The sequence below is a fragment of the Danaus plexippus genome, chromosome 20 (assembly GCF_018135715.1).
Source record: "Danaus plexippus chromosome 20, MEX_DaPlex, whole genome shotgun sequence".
Classification (NCBI taxonomy): Eukaryota; Metazoa; Arthropoda; class Insecta; order Lepidoptera; family Nymphalidae; genus Danaus; species Danaus plexippus.
The window spans coordinates 2,433,989-2,445,318 of NC_083550.1; the positions used below are offsets into that span (position 1 = coordinate 2,433,989).

Below are 11,330 nucleotides of genomic sequence, written 5' to 3' on the forward strand. Positions count from 1 at the left end.
GGATAAAGTCAAACCAAAATATTAAACAATAATCTTTTAAAACTCAGTCTTGACTTATTTTTATAGATATCTATTTAAAATGTTATCTTATGGAATGTGAAAGGGAATATTGACACCAAGTCAAAAAAAGTTTGGAAAATTTAAACATCACAGAAACAATATTTAAATGTCGTTTAGGATCTTATATCTCATTGTAGGATAATTTTACAGTAAATTTAAATTTTATCGCCAAGAGAATAAATAGATTTTTTGTCGATGACGCTCCAAGTCGATATTCGATATATGTGAATAAATATGGGTCATCCCTAATGAATAAATACTGCTGGCGTGTGATATTGAGAGCTGTCAAATTATTTCTAAATTTTTAATCTAGTATTAAAAATATTAATATCATAGTCTTTAATTAGTTAGCTCAAAAATATTTTTAAAAGAAAATATATAATTTAAGACAAGCGTTTCATATATATAATGCATAGGATAACTATGCTCTTAAACTTGTATAAAATCAAATTCCAATGAATAACATGAGTGCACAACAAAGCCCGGCTAATATGCAGGCAGCCGTGGATCGCGAAAAGATATACTCATGGATTTTAGAACTATGCAATCCAGAAACACGTGAAAATGCTCTTTTGGAACTGAGTAAAAAGCGTGAAGTTGTACCAGATTTGGCGCCAATGCTATGGCACAGCTTCGGAACTATTGCAGCTTTATTACAGGAGATCACTAACATTTACGTGGCCATGATACCACCGACGCTTACGGCCCACCAGAGCAACCGAGTCTGCAACGCTCTGGCTCTTATGCAATGTGTGGCATCACATCCAGAGACGAGATCTGCATTTCTTCAAGCTCATGTACCTCTGTTCCTGTATCCTTTCCTCCACACTGTGTCAAAGACGCGTCCATTTGAATACCTGCGCCTTACCAGTCTAGGAGTTATTGGTGCTCTAGTCAAAACTGATGAACAGGAAGTCATCACATTTCTATTGACAACAGAAATTATACCATTGTGCCTGCGCATCATGGAAAATGGATCTGAGCTGTCCAAAACAGTAGCAACATTTATATTACAGAAAATTCTCCTGGATGATAGCGGTCTGAGTTATATTTGCCAAACATATGATAGATTTTCTCATGTCGCTATGATATTAGGAAAAATGGTGTTGTCATTGGCTAAAGATCCATCTGCAAGATTGCTAAAACATGTGGTCCGTTGCTATCTCCGTTTGTCTGACAACCCAAGAGCTAGGGAAGCTTTAAGACAGTGTCTTCCGGATCAATTACGTGATGCGACATTCACTGCATGCCTTCAAGAAGACAACTCAACTAAACATTGGTTGGCTCAACTGATTAAGAACTTGGAAGCCCAGCCGCCACCAGCAAGTCCCGCCCAACAGAATATGTGAGAATTAACTTTACAGAGTTTATCCCGGTACAAAGTCTTTGAAAGGTAACCATAGGTGTTTATGGACCTCATATATCTAATAAGAATATTAGATAAAACACTTGAAATTTCCATTTCACTGTGTGCCTTGTGTTGGGATAAGCTCTATGTAATTGAACAAACTAGTGAAGTACCTTGTTTTCTGTTATCATATTAAATGAGGAACATGTGTATGTGCAAATTCAATATCAGATGGAAATGTATTAGATTGGGCTAAACATTATAACCCTTTAGTATTATATATACCTAAAAATGAATTTGCACTATATGTCTAGTTAGCATTTCTTATCAAAATGACATTAAAGTAATATTTTATTATTATTTACTAAATATCAATTAGCCACATGTTGCAAACAATGTATTATTTTTTAGGTACAAAACAAGAGAGCACTAATTTTGTAAGGATGTAGTGGCCTGGACTAAAATAAACATAATATACATCAAAATGTAGCTGTGATTTATTTTTTTATTATATTTATAACAATATGATCATTTAGAAATCTGGGCCTCTGGTTGGAAAGTTTGTTACTGCCCAGCGTTTTGCACTTATGTATCTCAAACTTGGCTTACAGTTGGTGGTAGGTGGAAATTTACTTCTATCCTGTGATTTATATGTACATCTATCAGAGTTTTGATCAGTGTGATAAATGTCTTCGTCAAACTCTTTCCTTCTTGTTGGATTCAAGTTATTGACATTTATACCAATCTGTTTCATAACATTACTTTTGTTATTAAGAATTTGGGTGCCACAGCTAACCTGTTCAATGCATTGAAAGCAAGCTTTGTCTGACAAAGAATAATTAACTTTAAGCAATGTTTGCGTTTCTTTAGCGCTCCCTTTTCTTTTATTATCCATACATTTGCAAATTCCCTGATTATTTCGTTTTCGAAGTGATGTTACACAGTTGTTGTCGCACCTCAGTGGTCCCGACACGAGGGTGTTTACTGATGCATTAGTGATATTCTTTTTTGAAACAGTTATTCCAGATTTATTGCCTCGTACTTTGGAGCTATTTGTATGGGGCGGTTCATATTTCAATAATTTCGCCCTGTCCAAACTCCCGGAACGCTGGCTGATTGTTGATTTAACACTGTGCCTAATAGAACTACTAAGCAACTTTCCAGACGACATACCTTTTATATTTTCGTCGAGCTTTAATCCTGGAACTACAATATCCTGACATAATTTCTGTGCTATAGTAGGCATTAGTATTGGATATTTCGATGTCAGAATGTAAATTGTAATTAGAGAAATGGCATATTTAATGTTCAAATGACGATAGTGACGTGTTATTATAATTTGTTAATGAAAACTGTTTGATAATTTTAGGTTCATTATTACTTAAACTGATGCATTTTGAATTTGCCACCGATGGTGACAATAAATTGTATAAAGTCATCACATCTACATATTAAAGATTAAAAAATTTTACATAGACAACTCAAAAATATTGTTTTAATACTGTGATTTTTAGCAAATTAAAAGTAAGTCTAAAATTAGTCAGATTTTTATAAACAGTTAGATATCCATTTCCAATACTAATATAGGTGTCAAAAGTGTAAATACATTAACATTTTTACCTAATTAAAACCTTTATAATTTTAAGTCATAAGAGGAAAACGAATTATTTGTGTTACTAATTAAATACAGTTTTATAAGTTAAACATAAATAAATTATACAAATATTTACATTATATATAACTATCACTCATATATGTGTATGTAACTAGGTTTCTTAGTAACTATAATAAAACGTCTGAGTATAGTTTAAGTCATAAATACATTAGAAAATTTTATTTATATATAAATCTGAATTATTATTTTAAGATCGCAATAAATGTCATCATTTCAATAAATTACATATAAATATGATTTTTTTTTACTAAATATTTTATTAATAATTTTAAAAATATTTATTTTAAACTACATGTCAAGTATAAATCTTTACATGTACAGTGTCTATATATAACGACTAGATAGGAACAACATTTCGCATTCTTCTCTCACTTTCATTCTATTGTAGTTATTTTGGTTTCCTTATACATTTTGATGTATTGTATTCTTGCCTTAACAATTGTTCTGTGAAAAATCAAGTATGTCACTTAGACATTTACCGTATCACAATTTTAAGCTGTCAAAAGTTACTACATAAAGTGAGCATTCTAAAACTTAGAATAATGTATTTTATAAATCTTATATTAAAAAGACAGTGAAAGCAGGATATAGTATAAAATTTTAAATGAATATTAGTATTAAAAATGTGGGTGTTTGGTTACGGATCCCTAGTGTGGAAAGTAGATTTTAAATATGAATACAAAGTTGTTGGTTACATTAAGGGTTATCACAGGAGATTTTACCAGCATAGTATAGATCACAGAGGAGTACCAGAAAAGGTAATTGTTAAAGGTATACAAATCAATACAGAGAATAACAATTTTTAATCTCCAATTAAATCCATCCATAGATCAATGACAATATAAATGTAATACTTATATATCAATTGAATAACAATCTAGAATATTAATAATATGATATTAAGAACAACCTATTAATATTAAGTATTTCTAATATAACCTTGCATACATAAAAATATTAGACAATTAACTGTTGAATACTTAGGTATTTGTTTTAATGTTTTACTGTTATTTTTCTAAAATGAGATGTGTTAAATAAAGTATGTTATATATACATTTTCAGCCGGGGCGAGTGGTTACTTTGATTCCGAGTGATGATCCCAATAGTATTGTTTGGGGAATAGCTTACAAGATAAGAGACGAGGACATTGAAGAAGTAACTCACCATCTTGACTTCAGAGAAAAAAATGGCTATTCCAAAGAAACTGTGACTTTTTATCCCAAAGACGGAGTTACAGAGCCATTTAAATTGACTTTATATGTAGCTACCTCCAACAACGAATCCTACGCTGGTAAGATATGCCAAGCTAATTTACAAATTATTCTGATTATAACACAGTTACATTATAAAAGTATATCATAACATAGTCCATAATATCTTGAAATTTATTATAGAAGAAATAATATATGTGAAGAAATAATAATATATAAAAGAATGAATTGTAACTTGTGAACTATGTTTGTATAAAATTTATATTAATTTCAAAGATATGATTGGAAAAAAACTGTAAATATTTAAAAGGGGAAAGTCTGATATTTATTGGGTTCTTAGTTACTGTTCTATTAAGGCTTAATAGATTATTGGAGATTTTCTTTGAATGTCGTATTGCCATAATATGACTATTCAAATATTTAACTTCAAACAAAGGTCAAAACAAAAACAAGCAAAAATTTCTCATATATTAAATATTAATTTCTTATAATCATTTATTAATATAATTTAATCATGAAATTATTATTCCATGGCAGGGCCAGCGTCAATAGAAGATATAGCCGAGCAAATTATATCTTGTCATGGGCCTAGTGGGGCTAATAAAGATTATTTGTACAATTTAGCTGAAGCGATGCGTCAACTTGCTCCAGATGTAAATGATGATCATCTCTTCTCCCTAGAAACTGCTGTGAGGAGATTAGATAAGAGTTAATGAAAGTCTAATTATTAAATAATTAAAAATTCCTAGAAAAATATATTTATTTTATAAATTAATGCTATGTTATTTATGAACAAAATTATATATATATAATTATCCTTTTATCATTCCACAGAAATATTGTTATAATTTAAGTAATTCACTTTATTTGTTATGTCGTATTTTTGAAATTAGAATTTAAAATCAAAAAGAGAACATTTATTTTTACTGTCGAGGAACTGTTCAGCAGTTGTACTATTGTATACATTTATTAAGCAACAATGTTTTAAAATTTACATCATATGACTGTAATGATTTATGCTGTAATATTTAACAAAATGACAATCAACAGTTGAGTCATCAATTTAAACAAAAAGTGTTGCTGATTATTATAATAACTTAAATAACATGTATAAATAAATTATTTACTTAATACATATATCGTTTCTTTTATAAGGTTTTAATAAAAATATCAAAATTTTTAATAACATTTATTTATAAAAAAATAACATCTCACATCAATTATTTATAAATCTGTTAAAACCAGGGTAATATGAAACTTTAGAAAAATACATAATACTTTTTGACACTAAATTATGTATGTAACAATAGAAAGAATTTTCCGTTTGCACCAACATTACATAGCCACCATTATCACACCACAAACATGATTCATTTGAAGGAAATATACAACGGATCATTAATATAAATAGCTCTCAGCGTCCCTAAACATTATACATAAAGGAAAAAGGTAACTTGTTTGTAAAATATAGTACACATTATATCAAATCCTTACAACTATTTGAAGATACGGAGTCAGTTTATAGTCACGTGGAATCCCGGATTTATCAGTGATAACCCTGCATTATGATAGCGAATGTTCGGCTTGCTTCGTAACAGTAATTGAGTACAAACATATAACTTTTAGGTTTAATTAATTCTTTTTATCGACAGATAAGAACTGATGACGTCGTTGTCGTCGTGAAACCGGACCCAATTCGAATGATATTATAACTAAATTTTGAAAGTCATTAATAAGTTAAAAAAAAAATTAAATTGACAACTTATACATAAATTATGAAAATGTCTACCAAAATGCTTGTAAATGTCAGAGTTCAGTTACAACGTTTATGGTAAAGGAAATTGAAGGTCATTTAGGTTATATCGTAATTACCTAGATAAATTACAATCTTTGGCAGAATTGTTTTTGCATATTAAATAGGTAACTAACTCATTTTTCACTTTTCACTCCTTTATTGCGACCCAACAATTTGTCTAAGAAACTTCTCTTCCTTTTAATTTTCTTACCTTCAGCTTTATGATTTTCAATTTTTTCCGCTTCTGCAGTCATTTTTTCTATCAACCCTGGAATGGTGAGATCGACAAACTTATCGTTAGTCGGCTTAGTGGCAGAGTCCCTACTGAACTGTCGTTTTATTGTTGACAATTCAGGGACGTGGTCGTTTTCCTCTAATTCTAAGGAATTCCTTGAATCTATGGTCTTTTTATTATTCTCTGTTGTATCTATTTCATTTTCTGTTTCACTAAGTTCGGGGCCGTTATGCAAAATTTCGACATTTGGTTTAATTTCATTGACAGGTTTCTGTTCTATATTATCATTTTTGTCTTTAATTTCTTGTATTTCATTTTTATTGTTCTCTTTTGACTCAAACACTTCGTCAGACTCGGCATTATTAATTTCGGAATCTTTTTTATCCGTCGTATCAATGCTATCGGCTGTACTGGAAGTGGATTTCTCAAGAGAACCCACGACCTTCGGCCGTGTTGGAGGTAAAGTCCAATTAATAGGCTTATGTTGTGGTGAGTAACGTTTAACCAATTCTTCATACATTTTCTGGCGATCGATGATTGGTGATCCGGGACTTTTGTTTGGTAAACTTTGATGTTTACCTTTGTTTTGGGAATGATTACTTTCATTAAGATCCTCATCTTCCGGATCACCCAAATCTACAACAACGCGACGAGTTGGCGTCGGTGTTGAATACGGTTCGGCAAAAGGAAATTTATGAATGGTAAGATTTTCAATTTTGTACCTTATCGCCGAGACGGTGCTAGTAGTAGGAAGGGAAGCGCGGACACCGCTTCTAGTGAATGTATTCTCTCCGGGTTCATGTATATTCGACTTCAAGAAATCCCGTCGCAACTTCGATAATCGTCTGGTCCTTTCGGCCATATTGTATTTGTATTCAACATCATCGCTCTGATTGAGATCCGATGTAAAATTGTCGGAATATTTTCGCGGTCGGTAATCATAGTTTCGATCTTCGCTTCTCGTCTCACGCATACTGGAATACCCGACAGTATTGCGTTTAAAATTAGACGTCGTTATTCCGTGGTTGGTCGTTATGATGGGATCGACTTCCTTGTAGGTCGGTGTCAACGCGGTCGGGGAAGGTAGGGGCAGAAACACGGTGTCGTGCTTTTCGAAAACTTCGCGTCGTCGACTGAACTGGTCACCGCCTATCATCTCCCGCGACTTCACACTAGCTGTAGGCGATTTAGCCGCCATTTCCGTTCGATAACAAACCACAACACTTTTGTTATTGATACTATTTTCCTGCAAACACTGTATTTCTATTTTTATACGGCACACATTATGACTTCACCGGTAACATCGCGCCTATAAAAGAGTACACGTCTACACGTTAAATTGGACAATAAAGGTAGTCAGGTCGTCCGTATAAGGCGAACCGTTCGCGATATAATGATGAGTGATCAATAGAGTGTTTCCGATAAGATAGGACAGCCATGTAGCGCTTCACGTATTTCATTTATCTTTTAACAGTCAAAACAGTTGAGTAAATAAAAGCGAACGAACACAATCATGTTCGTAATTAAAAGCGGACTGAGTGAAAGCAACCGGCGGCGGCGGCGACCGAACGCCGAGCGTTCGTTATATAATGAATATTAAGCATGCGGCCCGAATACGACGTGTAGAGTTTGGACTAGCGACTTAGCACTCGATAAACAGCGACATACGAATAATATATACGGCATTCTCGTGAGATGGTAAAAAATTACAAGGTTTCAAGAAATTGTAAAGTAATTTATCCAATGAAACTATAACAAAACTGAAGGTTAGAATGTGTAGAAACTGTAGTATAATCTAGAAATACATCTTATTGTGTTTGCGAAACAAAAACACAACAAGAATTCCAACGAGTATAGTCGAACCAAATGATCAATTATATTATTGTTAAGTAATCAGCATCAGCTATTAGGTAATTGACTTTTAATTACTTTCGAAACTTTTTAATCATGCCATTTATATATAATGTAAAGTATCTAACTGTTACAAGGACTTCCACTGAACTAAATGAGAAAATTCATAAAATGAATCTCCTCATTTAGGTCATCTTATTGTAGTCGGGAATTTTGAAATCTTCACCAACCTTGTTTTCGTAATCTTATGAGGGCAGTGTTATTTCCTAATACGAATATGTAGGTACGTTATGGGAGTTTTTAATACATATTTTATTAATATAACATAAACACTTTTCAAAGTTACCTGTAAAACAATATTTATGACCGAACTTCCATTAACATTCCATTATAATATCTAAAAACATAATATTGTTTACAAATAAAAGCAAAGTGCGTGTTAAACCACGCACACAACAAAAACAAAGCATTACTTCCCTGAAATCATGTGCTCCTTAAATAGAATTGACCAATTTTTTTTTGTCATTTTACCCGGGGTACGGCGCTAATTTTATTTATATAACTATGACTAAGTACTAGTGTTTCTCTATTTGTAGGAATTCTTGTTCGGTCAATGACTCGCTCACAAAGTTGCTTCCCGAAACGGTCCCCAAATATTCGATAAAAATCTTGGATATCGACTATTTGGACAGTGATATCATAATAATTTACATTCGACTTCTCGAGCCATATATAGCTTGTGTGAAATATTGCTAAATGTAGGTGGGCTAAATGTTCATTGTTATTTCATACATATGTAAATCTTCATTGTTAAATATTTGTGAGGTGCCATTTACTTTAATAAAGATAAGAGATTTAATTTACTAATGACGTTTATTTATTCATTTAACTTGTTTCGAGTTACAGAGAACTTAAGTACCTACCTATGTCTATTTAATTACTTTTAGCTGAAATTTATCGAAAATAATCTTACCACCCTTTTAACATAGATATCCAAAAATACAATAATTATTCATTAAGTCAAGGAGTGGTTGTTAGTTGAGATTAATATTTATCTTAAAGGGTCGAAGGTCATTTGAATTAAGTATGTCATACTTGAATACATACACGTGTCTTTCTAGATGGATAGCTAGTATTGATTAGCTACACTAAAATATATGAGTGTTAGAAGTAAATAGACATATATATTCTTTATTAATGCGTTTCCACGTACAGATATTATAATTTACTTCTTGTTATTACGTAGTACTCGGTCTTAGACGTAATAATTAATACGAGTATTTATTGTCTATTCAGAAACCGACAGTTTAAACGTATTCCGTAACAATTAGGAAAAAAAATTCGTTACGCCAAAGATACATAAGTTGACAATGTAAATTCTATTTGGTATACATTTCAAGCGATGTATTAAGAAGTCTGTAAACTTTAATATATATATAACTGATATTTATTATAAAAATTGTTCCCTTATTTGGTCTCCTGTCTGTAGTTCCTAGTATTTCATTGAGTTGAGAAGCTAATGTATACATACCCTATATTAAATTAGTCCATTTATATGTCCTAGTTTAAACAATCAGACTAACAACAAAATCTGTATTATTAAATTAGCTTTAATACCCTGAACACATCCTCTTTATATTACGTCTGGTATGGCGATTTTTACCTTTAAAAATGTTTTTACTAGATTTAGGTATCAAGGTGTTCAACTATGACTAACCGCATTCGCTTGATTTACTGTTCATTCGTGCGTGGAAATTCAAGAGACTGGATAAAAGCGGATGACGTCATATATTAAGTTTTACTAATAGGTACATTGACTCTGCAAAAGATAGCGTCCTTTCATATGCCACACTTCTCGGCTTGTCTGTTACGTCACAATATTAAAAGTTGTTTTCATGTCTTACATAATATGTCACATATGTTGCATGCGTGAAAAACAGAATTATTGAACATTGATTTTATTCCCACGCTGCAACTATCAAGCTATAACAAGAGTGAGCGGATATGCTCGATTAGAGGTCTGTATCAGTATCACCATACATAATATAATATTATAGATACATAACATAACATATTATTATGTATTATTTCTATTTTTCTTTGAAGTAATTTTTTAAATGTTTTTTTTAGGTTTGAGACTCTTAACTGAAGAACCCTAAAAACTGACGATAAAATTCAACGCATACAGAGACAAGATAGCCTTGAAATACAAAATTCATGCATTTGCATTTAAAGTTACTTCTTTTGTGTTTAATTTATTGTTGTGTCATATTTGTTATAAACCGAAAATATTATATTTTGTTGTAAATATATTGGTATTAGGTAAATTTATTTTTAAGAAGTAAATGACATATAAGCTTATAAATGGAATATTAACAGAATATATCTTACAAAGTTAAACTTATGTAAGTAGGTACTATTATGATTATTTTGGAAAACATCTGGACCAGAAATTTTAAGCGACGTCAGTCTTCAATATATCGAAAATGTTAACACAGCCAGTTGTTTCCTTGTTAGTTAGTTAGTTACATGGAGTTGGTTAGTTGTTAGTTGATACGTGGAGTCCAGTGCTACCAGAGAGCTTAATTACTTTAAACACATGGTCGTGATTAACCTCTCATAGCTTAACTATTGCCTTATAAAAAGACGCCCCAGCTAAGGTCTCCTGAGAGTCAGTTATGATAGCAAATTGTATTGCTGAGTTAGACGAAAGGTGAACATCTCTTCAGTCTCACTTAGCTGTAAAAGGCCTAAGGTCACACATCTAGTCAGGAGGGATTCTTATGTTCATGAATCTAGTTTTCTAGAGGACTTATTTCTGTCATTGCTTTGATGTCCAGTTTCGTAAGAGTGACATTTTAAACCAAATCAGAGGGTGACTCATGAATGACATCGGTTTTAAATGTTTACTTTGTTTGTTGAATAATATAATAAAAGCCCTTAATATTCGAAGTACAGCCTATCGTATTCGGTTGTTTTAACCCAACTTTTTCCTTTGTATAAACAATCTTCTGATTTAGACGCAAAATTTTGACCCACTACATGTTCAACCTTTCCTTTGACTGACTGACTGGATGACAACTGATAGACAACACAAAATTATATTACTTTACTTTTACAACTTACAAGCAACGTATAAACAACATCCGTACTCT

At 31.7% G+C, this 11,330-nt stretch overlaps 3 protein-coding genes across 3 annotated transcripts; 2 read left to right on the plus strand and 1 right to left on the minus strand.

Moving 5' to 3' along the window:
• Positions 1-316: 316 nt before the first annotated feature.
• LOC116773977 (CCR4-NOT transcription complex subunit 9) lies at positions 317-1,904 on the plus strand. Its single transcript, XM_032666577.2, has one exon. The coding sequence runs from the start codon at positions 516-518 to the stop codon at positions 1,407-1,409; it is 894 nt and encodes a 297-aa protein (XP_032522468.1). The 5' UTR covers positions 317-515; the 3' UTR covers positions 1,410-1,904.
• Positions 1,905-3,313: 1,409 nt separating this feature from the next.
• Positions 3,314-5,069, plus strand: LOC116773979 (putative glutathione-specific gamma-glutamylcyclotransferase 2). The gene is made up of 3 exons (XM_032666579.2): positions 3,314-3,841; positions 4,146-4,374; positions 4,832-5,069. Exons 1-3 carry the CDS (start codon positions 3,707-3,709, stop codon positions 5,005-5,007), a joined length of 540 nt encoding a protein of 179 aa, XP_032522470.1. The 5' UTR covers positions 3,314-3,706; the 3' UTR covers positions 5,008-5,069.
• Positions 5,070-5,469: 400 nt separating this feature from the next.
• LOC116773974 (uncharacterized) lies at positions 5,470-8,647 on the minus strand. Its single transcript, XM_032666574.2, has one exon. It carries the CDS (start codon positions 7,520-7,522, stop codon positions 6,224-6,226), a length of 1,299 nt encoding a protein of 432 aa, XP_032522465.1. The 5' UTR covers positions 7,523-8,647; the 3' UTR covers positions 5,470-6,223.
• Between the last annotated feature and the right edge of the window lie 2,683 nt (positions 8,648-11,330).

What these genes read in the sequence shown, in the direction of transcription:
- LOC116773977 (XM_032666577.2), top strand. Translation starts at nt 516, where the DNA reads ATGAATAACATGAGTGCACAACAAAGCCCGGCTAATATGCAGGCAGCC.
- LOC116773979 (XM_032666579.2), top strand. Translation starts at nt 3,707, where the DNA reads ATGTGGGTGTTTGGTTACGGATCCCTAGTGTGGAAAGTAGATTTTAAA. An exon ending in ACAGAGGAGTACCAGAAAAG is followed by an intron (nt 3,842 to 4,145) that starts GTAATTGTTAAA and finishes ATACATTTTCAG; the next exon opens with CCGGGGCGAGTGGTTACTTT. An exon ending in CAACAACGAATCCTACGCTG is followed by an intron (nt 4,375 to 4,831) that starts GTAAGATATGCC and finishes ATTCCATGGCAG; the next exon opens with GGCCAGCGTCAATAGAAGAT.
- LOC116773974 (XM_032666574.2), bottom strand. Translation starts at nt 7,522, where the DNA reads ATGGCGGCTAAATCGCCTACAGCTAGTGTGAAGTCGCGGGAGATGATA.